The 12,796-nt window shown below is 38.3% G+C and overlaps 1 protein-coding gene across 3 annotated transcripts in view; it reads right to left on the bottom strand.

Annotated features, from left to right (window-relative positions):
* LOC146306198 (RAS guanyl-releasing protein 2-like) overlaps positions 1-12,796 on the bottom strand; it is a 67,433-nt gene that overhangs the window by 48,172 nt on the left and 6,465 nt on the right. For all 3 annotated transcript variants that reach the window (XM_084711756.1, XM_084711755.1, XM_084711757.1), the window contains exon 2: positions 76-212. In XM_084711756.1, coding sequence (XP_084567882.1) covers positions 76-145 — 70 coding nt within the window. In that variant the 5' untranslated portion in view covers positions 146-212. The remainder of the gene's footprint in view (positions 1-75; positions 213-12,796) is intronic.

Here is a 12,796-nt window from a genome sequence, read left to right as displayed (position 1 = left end):
AACCCCCACAAAATATGGTTTTGTCACAATGAGCTTTATACCAATAGTAATAGAAATAATGTTCAAATGACCAACCAAAGGCTTGGATGCAGGCCTCCACCAGCTCGTCCACTGTGGCCGACTGCTCCGACAATATGGACTCCATTTTCCCTTTCCTCTGTTTTTCTTCCCTTGTTTCTCGCTCTCTGCTTTGACTCTCTCCGTGCCTTTCACTGAACACAAAAGCAGATGACAAAGAACAGATCAGAGGCGAGAAAAATAGAGTAATTATGAAGCAAAGAGAGAGGAAATTAAATTGACAGGGACTGTTTGCCGCATGTTTGGGATAGTTGTGTGGTCGGTTGTTTTGCATCCTGCTCCACACTGCACTGAGTGAGACAATCAGGGACTGTTTACACCACAGTTAGAGCTAGTCACATTTAATTGGGGTATCTGCCAGTCAATGTCATCTTTCTGCTGGTGTGATAGTTTGATTTGACCCAATAAATACAAAGCATCAATGTACATAAAGGTTCTAGGAGCACAGTTTAATTGGACCAGCTCTCGGTGGAGAGGTTAAATGTCTTATTATGGTGTAAAATGCTGACAGGCCTTGTATTTGTGGGCCTATTACTCTTGACATGTGTCAACACAATAACTAAGCAGTTATTACAAAAACTATGCATTTTGTTTCACTTAACACACATGGGCAGAATAAAATTAGCAGATTTATGACTTAAAGAGACAGTTTAGCCCCACGATCAAAAAAACATATTTTCCCTTTTACCTGTAATGCCATGTATCTGTCTTGGTTGTTTTGGTGACACATGGTGAGATTTTTGGAGACATCAGCTGTCGAGATGTCTGCCTTCTCTCCAATATAATGGAACTAAATAGCACTTGGCTTGTGGTGATCAAAACACCAAAAAATCACATTTGACAAACTCAACAGCAAAGTCTCCTTTCAAAAATCATGACCCGGTTGCTCAAGCTACAGACATTGTTAGGAACTACTTTCTTTCTGCTGTAGAATGTACCGGAACTACTTTCTTTTCCGATAGAGAGAAAGTTCCTACATGAGACTCTGAGGTCTGTGAATTATTTTGAGTAATTGGGTCATGATTTTTGGAAAGAGACACTGGTTTTGATGCTCATTATATTGGAGAGAAGGCAGACATCTCTACAGCTTTTACGTCCAAAAACTCTGCAAGTCTCCCCAAAACAATCTAGATGAATTAATAACAGTACAGAGGGGAAATCTGTATTTTTAATTTTGGGGTGAACTGTCCCTTTAAATTTGGCTTGAAATAGTGAAAATTCATATATGGTATCAAAGCTGAGTGTCTCATAAGCATCCACAAAAAACTGAGTAAACTGAGTTTTTACATTTTGTGGTATTGCTACTTCTTAAGAAAAGGATCTAACCACTTCTTCCACCACTGATTAAATAATCGAATTGAAATAATACAATAATAAAAAATACCATGTAAAGTTTTGACTGACAGCATCAGTTCAAGTGATATTCTGTATTTGTCTTCAAACGTCTTTAATGTGAGAAGTCTAATTTACATTATACAACCATCCCTGCTTTATGACTGTGAGCCTGATATGGGCATGGTTAACATGTTGCACTGCTGCAAATTTAGCACACATATAAGGTCATTTTGATGACAGAATTTGACAGTTGATGCCTTTGACCTCAAAGTGGCTTCTTAGAAAAGCTGATAGAGAGCCGCAACCACAATCAACAGGAAGCCACAATTTATTATCAGTTCTCGACATGCTCTATAATGCAGTCTGTGGTATACAACACAATGCAAAAAGCATGCAAGTATTAAAAGAATATTAGCACATATTTGGATTTATGTGATGACACTGTTTTTCAGACATTTTGTTTTAGAAATTAGTGAATAAAATAATATATGCTGGTGTTTTTCTGGGTGATCGAGCAAGACCTCACAGCAGGGAACCATGGCAACCACAGCTCACTGCCCAGTCACATTTTCACAACATATACACACACCTCTACACACACAAAAAATACACATTTTTATCTAGAAAAGTGTGGTTTAAGAGTAAAAGGAGCCTGAAGGAGTGTATTTTTTTGCTATAATCCCGGACGCGTTTATCACGTCTGAAGAGGAAAATACACTAATCCTATCATCTGTATAGCACAGTCTGCTGGTGAAACAGAAGATAAAAGAAGCCACTGGATATTTTGGTTCTGCAGATAAGCATGAAGGTAATGTTGAGGTTGTAGTCGAGTGACAGAGTTAGGCCACGAAATCCACAAACAACACACCCCGCTGCTGCTGCTGCGGCAGCATCTACTAATGGCTCCTCAGTGTTGTGGTTCTGTAGCAGAGTGTGAGAAGGGTGTGATGAGTATGTGTACGTATCTATTGTGCCTGACACAATGAAGCCTTCCACTGCGCTGTCTCTGCTGCAACGCGGTGGGCGGACACACTCAATTACAGGCTTCACGAGCTGTCTCAGCCACACACACACACACACACACACGTTTCTGCAGGGATGGAGGGAAAAGAAAACATAGTGTGAAAAAGAGAAAGAGGAAACTAAGACAGGAAGTGTCTTAAATCTTAATGTTTTGGACTTTTGGATTAAATCTAATTTCTAATACTTTTTAGATTCTTACTATTAGCATAAGACCTCCTATTATGTAGTTATAAGGCTGTTGTGAATTTAGGTGTCCAGTGGCTTTATAGAATACATGAACAAAAACTAGCAAAACACTTAGTACTACACATTTTGGCCATATAGTATTGAGATTCAATACCCAAAGCTATGATAAGTTTATGAAATATGATACTAATAGTATATAAAAATAGGTAAATTAGCTCCAAAGTCTTTCTGAATGTTAGGGGGTCATTAAGTGTCATTTAAATCACCAAAAAATACATCTGACAGACTCAACAACGTCTCTTTGATGTTGTACATTATCCCAGATGTTTCCAACCACGTTCAAACACAGAAAAATCTGTAATTTATTTAAGGCATCTGTGCATTTCCTGCTAGCCTTTGCTTGTTGCAGCAGCTAGTCGCTAATCTGCTAATTTCCCATATCACAGATTTGAAGTGGCCAATCAGGACACCCTGTGGAGGTAGGAGGCTACAAATTCAGGGATGCATGCAGGATGGTTTCAGCATGTCCTCACCAGAAAAATGGCTATATAATTGCATTTATTGTTTAGCCGCAACCTCTAGTGGCCATAGTAATTATGACAGGAGCAGTATAAAAAGCAAGAAAGCCCACGTAGGGACATAAACACACGACTTTAGCCCAAGAGACCAGGGTTCAATATGTGATGTCACTTATGAAATGTAATATACTTATTTTAACCCAAACCATGATTTTTTCCTAACCCCACCAACTGCAACCACATACTTGAATTCTGATATGCCTATCACTGATACTCTCCAACAGTCATATATGTTTTTTGGAAGTCATTTAGATATGAGGATGTGTTGGAGGTTTCTAGCTAGCAAGTATATGACTGTGATCAAAGACTGTGATTAGGCTAATTGTTGTACAGAGGTTTTTGTTCTGTAGTTTAAAACTGGAGATAAAGTTAGTCTTATATATATACATTTGATTTTCTTCTGCCCAGCAAAATAAAAATGGCAAAATACTCAAAGTAATTAAATATGTGCGTTAAATACATTTCATTACAATACTTTACATGTCTGATCATAGTCATATAGTGTCAGTGCATTAATGTCGCTATAATAATAAGTAGGACGGGGGTGGAATAATGAGTTTAAAATCTGTGCCCTTATCACAAACGTGGTCAGACCAAGTGTTGAGAAGAAACGGACTAGTGAAACACAATCAAAATGATGTTCCGTTGCTAAAGATAGACATGAAAGTTCCTGGGAGGGATGCTAAGGTCACCACAGGAAATAAGCCTGAGCTATAGAGCTGTGATGTAAGTGTGAAACCTCAAAGAAAAGAACACACCAAGATCTGTGATAACTAGGGTTGATTATCATTCACATTTGAACCAATAACAAATGTTCTCATCCCAGCTCCTCACATACTGAGAATTTGTCACCACCCTTCAGCGTCTGATATTGAGGCAGACGGTACCCTTTAGCGATTGTATCTAACGTGGCCAGAAAACTGTTTTTAACACCTGATTATTGCCATAAATTATTAATGCTGTGAAACGGTCACAGTTTGCTTAGGTTTAGGCGCCAAAACTACTTGGTTAGGTTTCCGATAAGACAGTGTTTGGGATTATCATAACTTCGTTACATTAGGTATACCACATGACATAAGTGAAGTGACTTTTGGTTTTGGTTTCCCATGGGACAGAAACATTGGTCTCCTGGGTGTAAATCTTTTGTGTGTTTGAGCCATCCATCTGCCACACTTCCTCTTTGTACTACATCAAAAACCCAGGGCGTCTTATACAGCTGCGAATGGGTTTATTTTGTTACTTGAATAGTATCGCTTTCAGCTGCAAACAGTTACCGTCCAGGTCTGTATAAGTCACAGACAAAGCGATGGCAAATGAGTTGGGAACAAGATCTGGCTGACCAATACAATACCAGTACTGGTACCTGAAATTCAGTATCCAACAATACCTTTTTTAGTATTTTACTCTCTCTGTAATAACAAAAATATAATTTCAGTTGCAAAAAATAAACTTAAAAAACTCCAAACTCCTTATTTCCACAATTGTCATTTATTTAGAACAGTTTATTTATTTAGAACATCATTTTTGTTATTTACTTAGAACGTTTTGCACCAACCACACAAAATAAAATGTCTCTCTACCTCCTTCATCTGTACAGCCCACAGCCTGTCAGTCTGTCAGCAGGGCATTTAACACTGTTGTTTGTGTTATTGTGAATATCATGCAATTCAAGAATAGTGGTTTCTTACAGATCATATAAGGTTTCAGACAGAGTAATATATCTCACACACTGTTGTAGTGTGCTAAATATCATGAAGGTAAGGAATTTCTGACCTAGTCAGTGGTTGACTATTAGTTAAGGCTAGTAAAAATGCTAAACCAAAGTTAAGACAGTCAAAAAAGCCAAGTTATCTCCAACATCAGATTTTCAAGTGAGCTCATTAATCACCTTAAGTTATCGATAAAGTTAAAATTTTCTTGTTCATGGAGGGTTGAGTTAAACGTTTCAGTCACTGGCTGCAGGCATGCTAACATTAGCCATGACCGCTGCCAGCTTTTAGATATCATATATTTTGTACATTAACTTTTGAAAAGTTTAGCCACACTTGCAACTGCTTTCAGCTCTCCATTGCCCTGACTCTCCATGACTTCAACAAGCTGCCCATCTCTCACTTTGTCTCTTTCACTCTATACTCTGTCACATATGCTCTCCCAGGTACCGAAATTTGGCACAGATCGATTTATAGGTACTTGGTAGTACCGACATAATTCGGTTTGTACCCTTAGAAGTACAGAGTTTGGTGCCCAACCCTAACAGTCGCTATAAATAGACATGAAAGTTCCTGGGAGGGATGCTAAGGTCACCACAGGAAACAAACCTAAGCTATCGAGCAGTGCTGCAACTGTGAAACCTCAAAGAAAAAACACACTAAGACCCAGACTCAGAAAAGGCAGCAATATTTCTAATTCACATCACAGTCAAGATAGCGCTGCTCACATGTGCTTATGAATAGAACAGAAAGAAAAGTGACCTTTGACGCTAATATTGCGACACAAAAAGTGATTAGTGATGAGAGCCATCAAGACCTGAGTTAAAATGCATTTCTGTGCAACAAAACAGGCGTCTGTTTCACTTTTATGTGTAGTTGAGAACAGTCTGTTCTCAGGAGCCAAATGAGGATATGAAACGACTTTCTCTGCAGATCTCCCATCGCTGAGAGGCCGTAACCCTGAACAAAAAAAAAAGGAAAGGAAAAGCATAGAGGGTTTCAGTGCCACCTGTGCAAAGGTTGAGCCTGCTTTTAGATGTGTCTAGTCTGGCACTGCAGCACAGGCTGTGCCCGTCTCGATGATGATACCATCTTGCCATCTAGTCTAATACACCATTCATCATCCTGCTGACAGCAGCTCTTTGTCGCGACCCAGAGAGCAATTCTCTCTGTGCTTTCAGGAGACTTCAGAGGCTGATTTATCCATAACAAGCTCCTCCTTACGTCTTCCTTGCAATTCTTTAAGCATTTTTCCCCACAGTGTGGTTTCTGATACTGTTTCTTATAGCTGTGAAGCGGTAGATTGATTGTTAGGTAGCATGCTCTGTGAGAGCTTTGGTGTTATCCTTGGTTGCCTGGTGACAACCGTCCAGGGCCATCGATCAGGCAGATTAGGGGTGGGCTGGGGCGCAGCGGGGATAAAGGGAAGTTGACGGGTGCCTGGTCAATTCTGACCATGCAGAATGTGCAGTGTGCTGCTGCTTTCGTGGGCACTGAAAATGTCACATCCTCTGGCTACAGACAGACACTCTCCCTGTGGTCCTCATTTTCACTATTATAGCCAATAAAATACATGAAAAGTGTTCACCACTTCACATCCACACATTGCCCTCTTCAAAGATGACTGTATATTGCTTCTTTTACTTCAAAAGAACACTGTTTACTGCACAAATATACACATATATCGTATATGCAAGTAAGTATTTGATTCACTGGAGCTTGTCTGCATTAGGCAGTTAAATGTAGGGCTGCAAATGGCAATTACTTTCATATTACTGATCTGTTGATTATTTAACAGATTGATTGATTTAGGGAAGTATTGTTCATTAACCTGCCATGCAATTTCCTCATTAATTGTTTGTTGTATAAAATAAATAGTTTTTAAAGTTTTAGTTTTTAAATATAAAAGGTTTCTTAGAGCTTAAAAGGTCCTGAACCAGGTCGTGTACCCACAGGTACTCACCAGGTAGCTTGCCAATATTAGAAATGAAAATCAGCTAATAATATCAAGCCTAATCAAACACCAGGATGTTTTTTGTTGTGAAAAGGAACAACACAATCTTTGACCCAACCTCCAGCCAAATAATGAGACATCACTGATCCAACAGAGATGGAGGCTAGCTGCTAGCTAGTACATGAAAATGGATCATGGGTCGTGGGTCTACATCAACATGTTGGGACTGGGCGGGTCAGCTTTTTTACTTGGAGATATTTGCATGTAACGGGTCAGTTCTGGTCCTCAGTTTAACAGGTGTGGACAGGTGTTGGCTTGCAAAACTGGACCCATGCAGGACTGTCTTCAGTCCATAACAACATACAGATAAAATTACAATGTGACAAAGAAAAGCAGATTAAATACTCGGTCTTCGTCAATACTGTTTATTAAAATTGTTGTCCGTTAAAGTTGATTGACTGCTGCTTGGTTGGCCATGTAAAAGCCCACTTTTAGACTTAGATTTAGATTTAGACCTATTCAAAAATCATGGTGGCAAGCACACTCAACATTTTTACATTACTAGCACAGAGCAACATATTTAACTACAGATTAGGACTGGGAATCAAGAACTAATTGCAAACAATCAATTCTAAAATTATGATTACAGTACTCAAAGAATCAGAATCAGAATTGTTTAACTCCAGTTGATATCCAACCATACACTTGTGTAAAGTGAGTCTGTTTTCTATCCAGTAGAGTTAATTATTTTGTGTGTACATGTCTTTTTCCTGTCTGACTCACTCCAGACTATGCCAAGTATGTCTTCCTAAAAAGCCCACACATTTGAAGGAAACTTTAAATCTTCAGTGCCTTTCGTGTCTTACAATTGACACTGGAGCTGACTGATGAGAAGACACTGCCAAACACATAGATAATGATATCCATTCTGCTATTGATAATCCCATAATGGGCTCATTTCTATGCTAGTTAATACCCCGAGCCAATGCACAGTCACCATACAGCCATTGATTTAGTTTCATTCGCTCCCTGCTGGCATTCGGGTAAAACAAGTTTGATTGATGTTTTCCGATGTGCAATCATTTGTTCACTCTGATTAACTGTTCGGCAGGCATTGAAAAACACACACACGTTGTCTGGTCATTCTACCTCTCTCACACACACACACACTGAAAGGGTCTAGCTCCAGCATTTTTGGAACACTAATGGTATTGTTCTACAGATAGCAACATGACCAACTTTGGTCATTCGCACACTGAGTGACCACTGCCGGGGGCCCTAAAGGAAAAGTCAGGAGCTCACTGAGGTTGAGAGTGAAATGTCATCTAGAGCCACCAACAATGGGTCTCATGCAAAAACATTTTTGCATTTTTATCTTGATTTCTCTTACTTTTTTTTCATACCAAGGGCTCATACGAACACACCACATCAGATTCAACAAATCTGCGTGTGAAGACATACGGCCAATACACCTGACAGCAGGTAATAATAGATCATTAAAAGAATGATGATAGACTTTATATGTAGATTTACAGTTTTATTATGATTTGAAATGTAGTCAAACAGCATAATTATGAAGTGCAAGTCATTTTTCAAACTCAAAATGTCTTCAAACTAATGAAATGTACAGTCATTAGTGAAAAATTTAGGAGCAAATCTGTTCATATGAGTGGCTCTTGCATGAGGCCCAGTGTGGCCAGTACTTTGGTTTTGGCCTTTTATAAATGTTAATGTGTATTTTCAGATATATTTTACTTTTTTTTTTTTTTTTATCATCAAACAATAGGCTGGTTTAGAGCCCCTCTGCAGTAAATCTATGGACCCAGGGCTTATGACCTACAAAATTCAGGCTTAAATGAGATGAGTTACCTGCATATTACCTGCATTAAACTTCAGCATGTTAGCATTGTTACTGTGAGTTTGTATGTTAGCATATATAATGTAACCATTTTAAATAATAATAATCTATCATGTTTTTTATATTCTAATTAATAATTATATAAACTAAAAAAATAAAAATAAATTTAGTTTTTGATGGTTTGATTGTGTCATGTTTAGTAGTAAAATAATGTTTATGCTATACTGAAAGTGCATTATAAGTGATTTTGCATACCATATATTTAGCATGTAAAGGTATATATCAATATCCAGAAAATACTTTCTTGAATAGTGTGTAGGATTTAGTGCCATCTAGTGTTGCAGTTGCAGACTGCAACCAACTCACCTCACCCTCCTACTCTCCCCTTCCAAGCATATTATGAAACTTGCAAAAAAAAAAAATGGTGCAACATGGCAGAAGTGGCTTGTGATTATGCACTCATGAAAACATGCTTATGAATATTATGTTCCACTTCTTCCATATTTTACCAATAGATCCTGTTTAAATCATACACAATGGTCCTTTAAAAAATGTGATATTGATATGTGATCGATATTGGTTGGTGTGATGTGACTTTTTCCTCAAATCATTTGTGTTGCTGGTGCTTCTAGACACAAAGACTACATTTCCCATAAACCCTCTTGCTTCTTGACAGTTCTTTACTTATCTGTCTCCTATTAAGTGTTCTTTCTCCATTTTCAATTTTTCTAAAAACCCCAATGTCTTGATAATTTACTGACTAACTTTGACTCCAGTTTCCAAAGTGAGGGCGAGTAATCTGCACTTTGGAGTTTAATCTCATTTTTCTGTCCTTGAGAGACCGTGTGGACAGAATTACAAGTCTGCAAAACATGCATACAAACACTACTTCTTCATTTTATTCACACAGCACCCTTATCTCTCGCCCAACACCCCCTAGTTTGTTTCAGGAAGTTGTAGCAAGGGTGTCGCATGATGGGACAGATATAGTTCTCCAGAGGGGCCTACCGAGCGGCTGGTGGCAGGCTCTATTTACAGACTGCAGGGTACTGAGAGCAGGAAGGGAAACGTTTCCTTTTCCCTGGACACGCAGAATGCCACATCGGTGGGGGGGGCACCGGCTGCAAACTGAGATTAGCAGCTACAGTTGCTCCTTAGGGAGATGGAAGGAGGAGAGGGGGAATGGGAGATAAAGAGGGAGACTCGGAGGCAGGAAGAAAGCATATACGGTACCTCATTTCAGCCCAGTCAAACAGAAAGACTGTTGGCGGAGGGATAGTGATGATGAAAAACACAAGAAGAAGAATACAACTTGAAGAATACAACAAAAGATTTATGAGTTCTGAATCAAACTTTTGAAATAAACTAAACAAAGTTTTGTTGACCTATAATCTTTTGTTGAGATGATTAACTTTTTTCTTGTACAACATGCTTTGGCAATACTGTACTTTATTATGGTTATTCCAATAAAGCCTCTTTTAATTCTTTAGCTAAACTTGAATCTTTGAGTTTCAGACACTAGATCATTAGTTGGTAAAACTTTTTCAAAACCTAAGAGTTTAAGGCCGTAGATATACTCGCTGTTTAACCATGCATTTGTGTTCACGTGTGCGTAGCGTTAATTTCTAAGGATGTGCACAAACATCGCTCCAAATGGACGCAGCCATAAAGCATGGGGATGTGTAGGGGTGCATATGCAAATGCATAGTTAAAGGCAAGTATATTTCCAGCCTAAGTCTGACTTCAAAACTCAAAGTTGCCTTGAAATTTTGCATTTTCTCAACTTTTTCCTTTTTTAAAACTTTATTTGTTTTAACTTCATGAAGTAAGTATCCAAGCAGCCTTAAAACTGTGTGTTGACTGAATTTGAAAAAAACGTTTCCCTCAAACCATAAAACAGAGAAGAAAGTTTTGACTCTCAAACAATGCATGCTGATCATGTTTCTTTAGAAACTTAATTTAATTAATTGATTGAACTCAGCACAGTTCATTAATTCAACTCATCATTTCACATTAAACTGTAAAAATAAATAATTTGTTTTTATCTTATAGAAGTTAGTGTCTGGACTGTCTTAAGTTTTTAAGTTGATTTTAAAAAGACAAGTTGAGGTAATTTCATAATGATTCAAAACAAACTCAAGTCAAATAAACTTGACAGTTATTGAGTTCTACTTGGTGAAACATCTTCACTAAGCTGAAGGTTTTAAGTTGAACCAACAACTCTTAGGTTACACTGATGAACATTACAAATAAACTAGATTTTCTTTTTTGTTTTCTCAGTTTAAAGGGTCAGTTCTTCATTTCGCACTCAGGGGTTTTATTACTCTCTTAAACAACACATGCTGACATGCTATTTTGCTAATCATGTTTCTTTAGACACTTAATTTAATGAGTTAATTTAACTCATTTTTGTATAATTTTTGAAATGAAGGTGGCCAGCAGGACTTCTTCATGATCTTGAAATGACATAAGAAGTTCCGGGAGAAAAATATGTAGATTTCGCAATGACTTGCTGGGACGTAGCAGCTGGAGAGTGTAATGTTTTATTAGGTCCTACAAAATGAAAAAAGTCACGCATCCTGTTCCACATCTGGCTCACTCTCACATCTCAGCTTTCTGCCTGTCATGTGTGAGACAGAAAGGGCACTGCTGCAGATCCCATGTGCTGTTATAATATCTGGCCCCGTACACAACAATGTATCATTGTGTCAGACTGTTTTTGCTGCTTTGTTTTCAGGCTTCCTGCTCAAACTTCTGTCCTTTTACCAGATGTGAAAAGTTTGCTTCATAACAAATACCGGAAGGGTGTGTTGGTATGCGTGTGTGAAATGTGGCGAGTGTATGTGCGGGTCTGCACTTTTTTAAAACCTTGTTACAAACAATCTCATATGGAGTGAATTTTGTGAGTGTAATGAATGTTCATTCCTTTTAGATAAAGTTTTTTTCTCTTTATTCTGTCTTTTTCTCACTCTGTCAGTTATCTCCCTGACACACACACACACACACACACACACACACATACACACACACAACTTCCTTCTCAAACTCTTGCAGTGTGATGAGTGAAAGATGAGAGCACATGGCAGATTGTGTAAAAGAGCAAACGTGGCAAATCATCTTTTGCAATAGAACATGAGAGCTTGTTTCTCCTGGTGAACACCCAGGCCATTCCTGCCAACCGTCTATTAATTTCAGAGCGTGCTGCGGTCAGGTTTCATTATCTGCTGCTCAGCAATGCTGAAGTCAGGAGCCTCACTTCCTGTTGTTACCAAGTGTTTCATCTCTAGTGAACAAACTCCTTATGTAATGACATTAGTAGTGTTAGTATAAGTATTCATCTTCACAAGAAAACACATTTAGCAGGTAGATGATTCATGTGGGAAACCATGATTTAAAGGTATAGTACATAGGTTTTTTTTTTGGTTTTTTTTTTAAAAAGACAGAATTGCCAAATGGTTGTGGAGCATAAAATAAAATACTGTGGCAAGCAGCATGGAATGAGTTCATGTAAGAAGTTCTTGGTTTGGGCCAGTAACTTCCTGGAGAATCCACTGGTTGCCTAGCAAACCTGTTTTTAGGATTTCTGCTAAGCTAAGCTAACCGCCTGCTGGCTGTAGCTTTATGAGTGGTATTGATCTTGTCATCAAAATGTTGGCAAAAGTGACTGAACATGCTTTCTAAAATGCTGAATGATTCCTTTAAAGTCAAGCTTCATTATGTCCACCAAGGAGGATATGTTTTTGGTTCTGTATGTTTGTCTGTTTATTTGTCTGCAGGATTACAGAAAAAACTACTGGCCGCATTTTCATGAAACTTGGTGGAAGAGTGAAGCATGAGCCAAGGAGGAACCCATTAAATTTTAGAGCCAATCCAAATCATGGGACAGATACAGAAATTGTTTTAAACGTTAATTAGCATGGTGAGATTTGCAGCATTTGGCCTTGGTCGAGGTGCATGCTGTCCCTGAATGTCCCTCTAGTTTTCACTGTTTCTGGGTGATTAGAGTAATATAATTTGAAAAGCACAAAATTGTGAAATTAAAATCATCAAAATAGACAAGACACACTGAAAATCT

The sequence above is a fragment of the Lutjanus erythropterus genome, chromosome 23, assembly GCF_056507025.1.
Source record: "Lutjanus erythropterus isolate fLutEry1 chromosome 23, fLutEry1.hap2, whole genome shotgun sequence".
Lineage (NCBI taxonomy): Eukaryota > Metazoa > Chordata > Actinopteri > Lutjaniformes > Lutjanidae > Lutjanus > Lutjanus erythropterus.
Note: the sequence above shows the minus strand (reverse complement) of the source record. Positions and strands in the feature narration are given on the sequence as shown.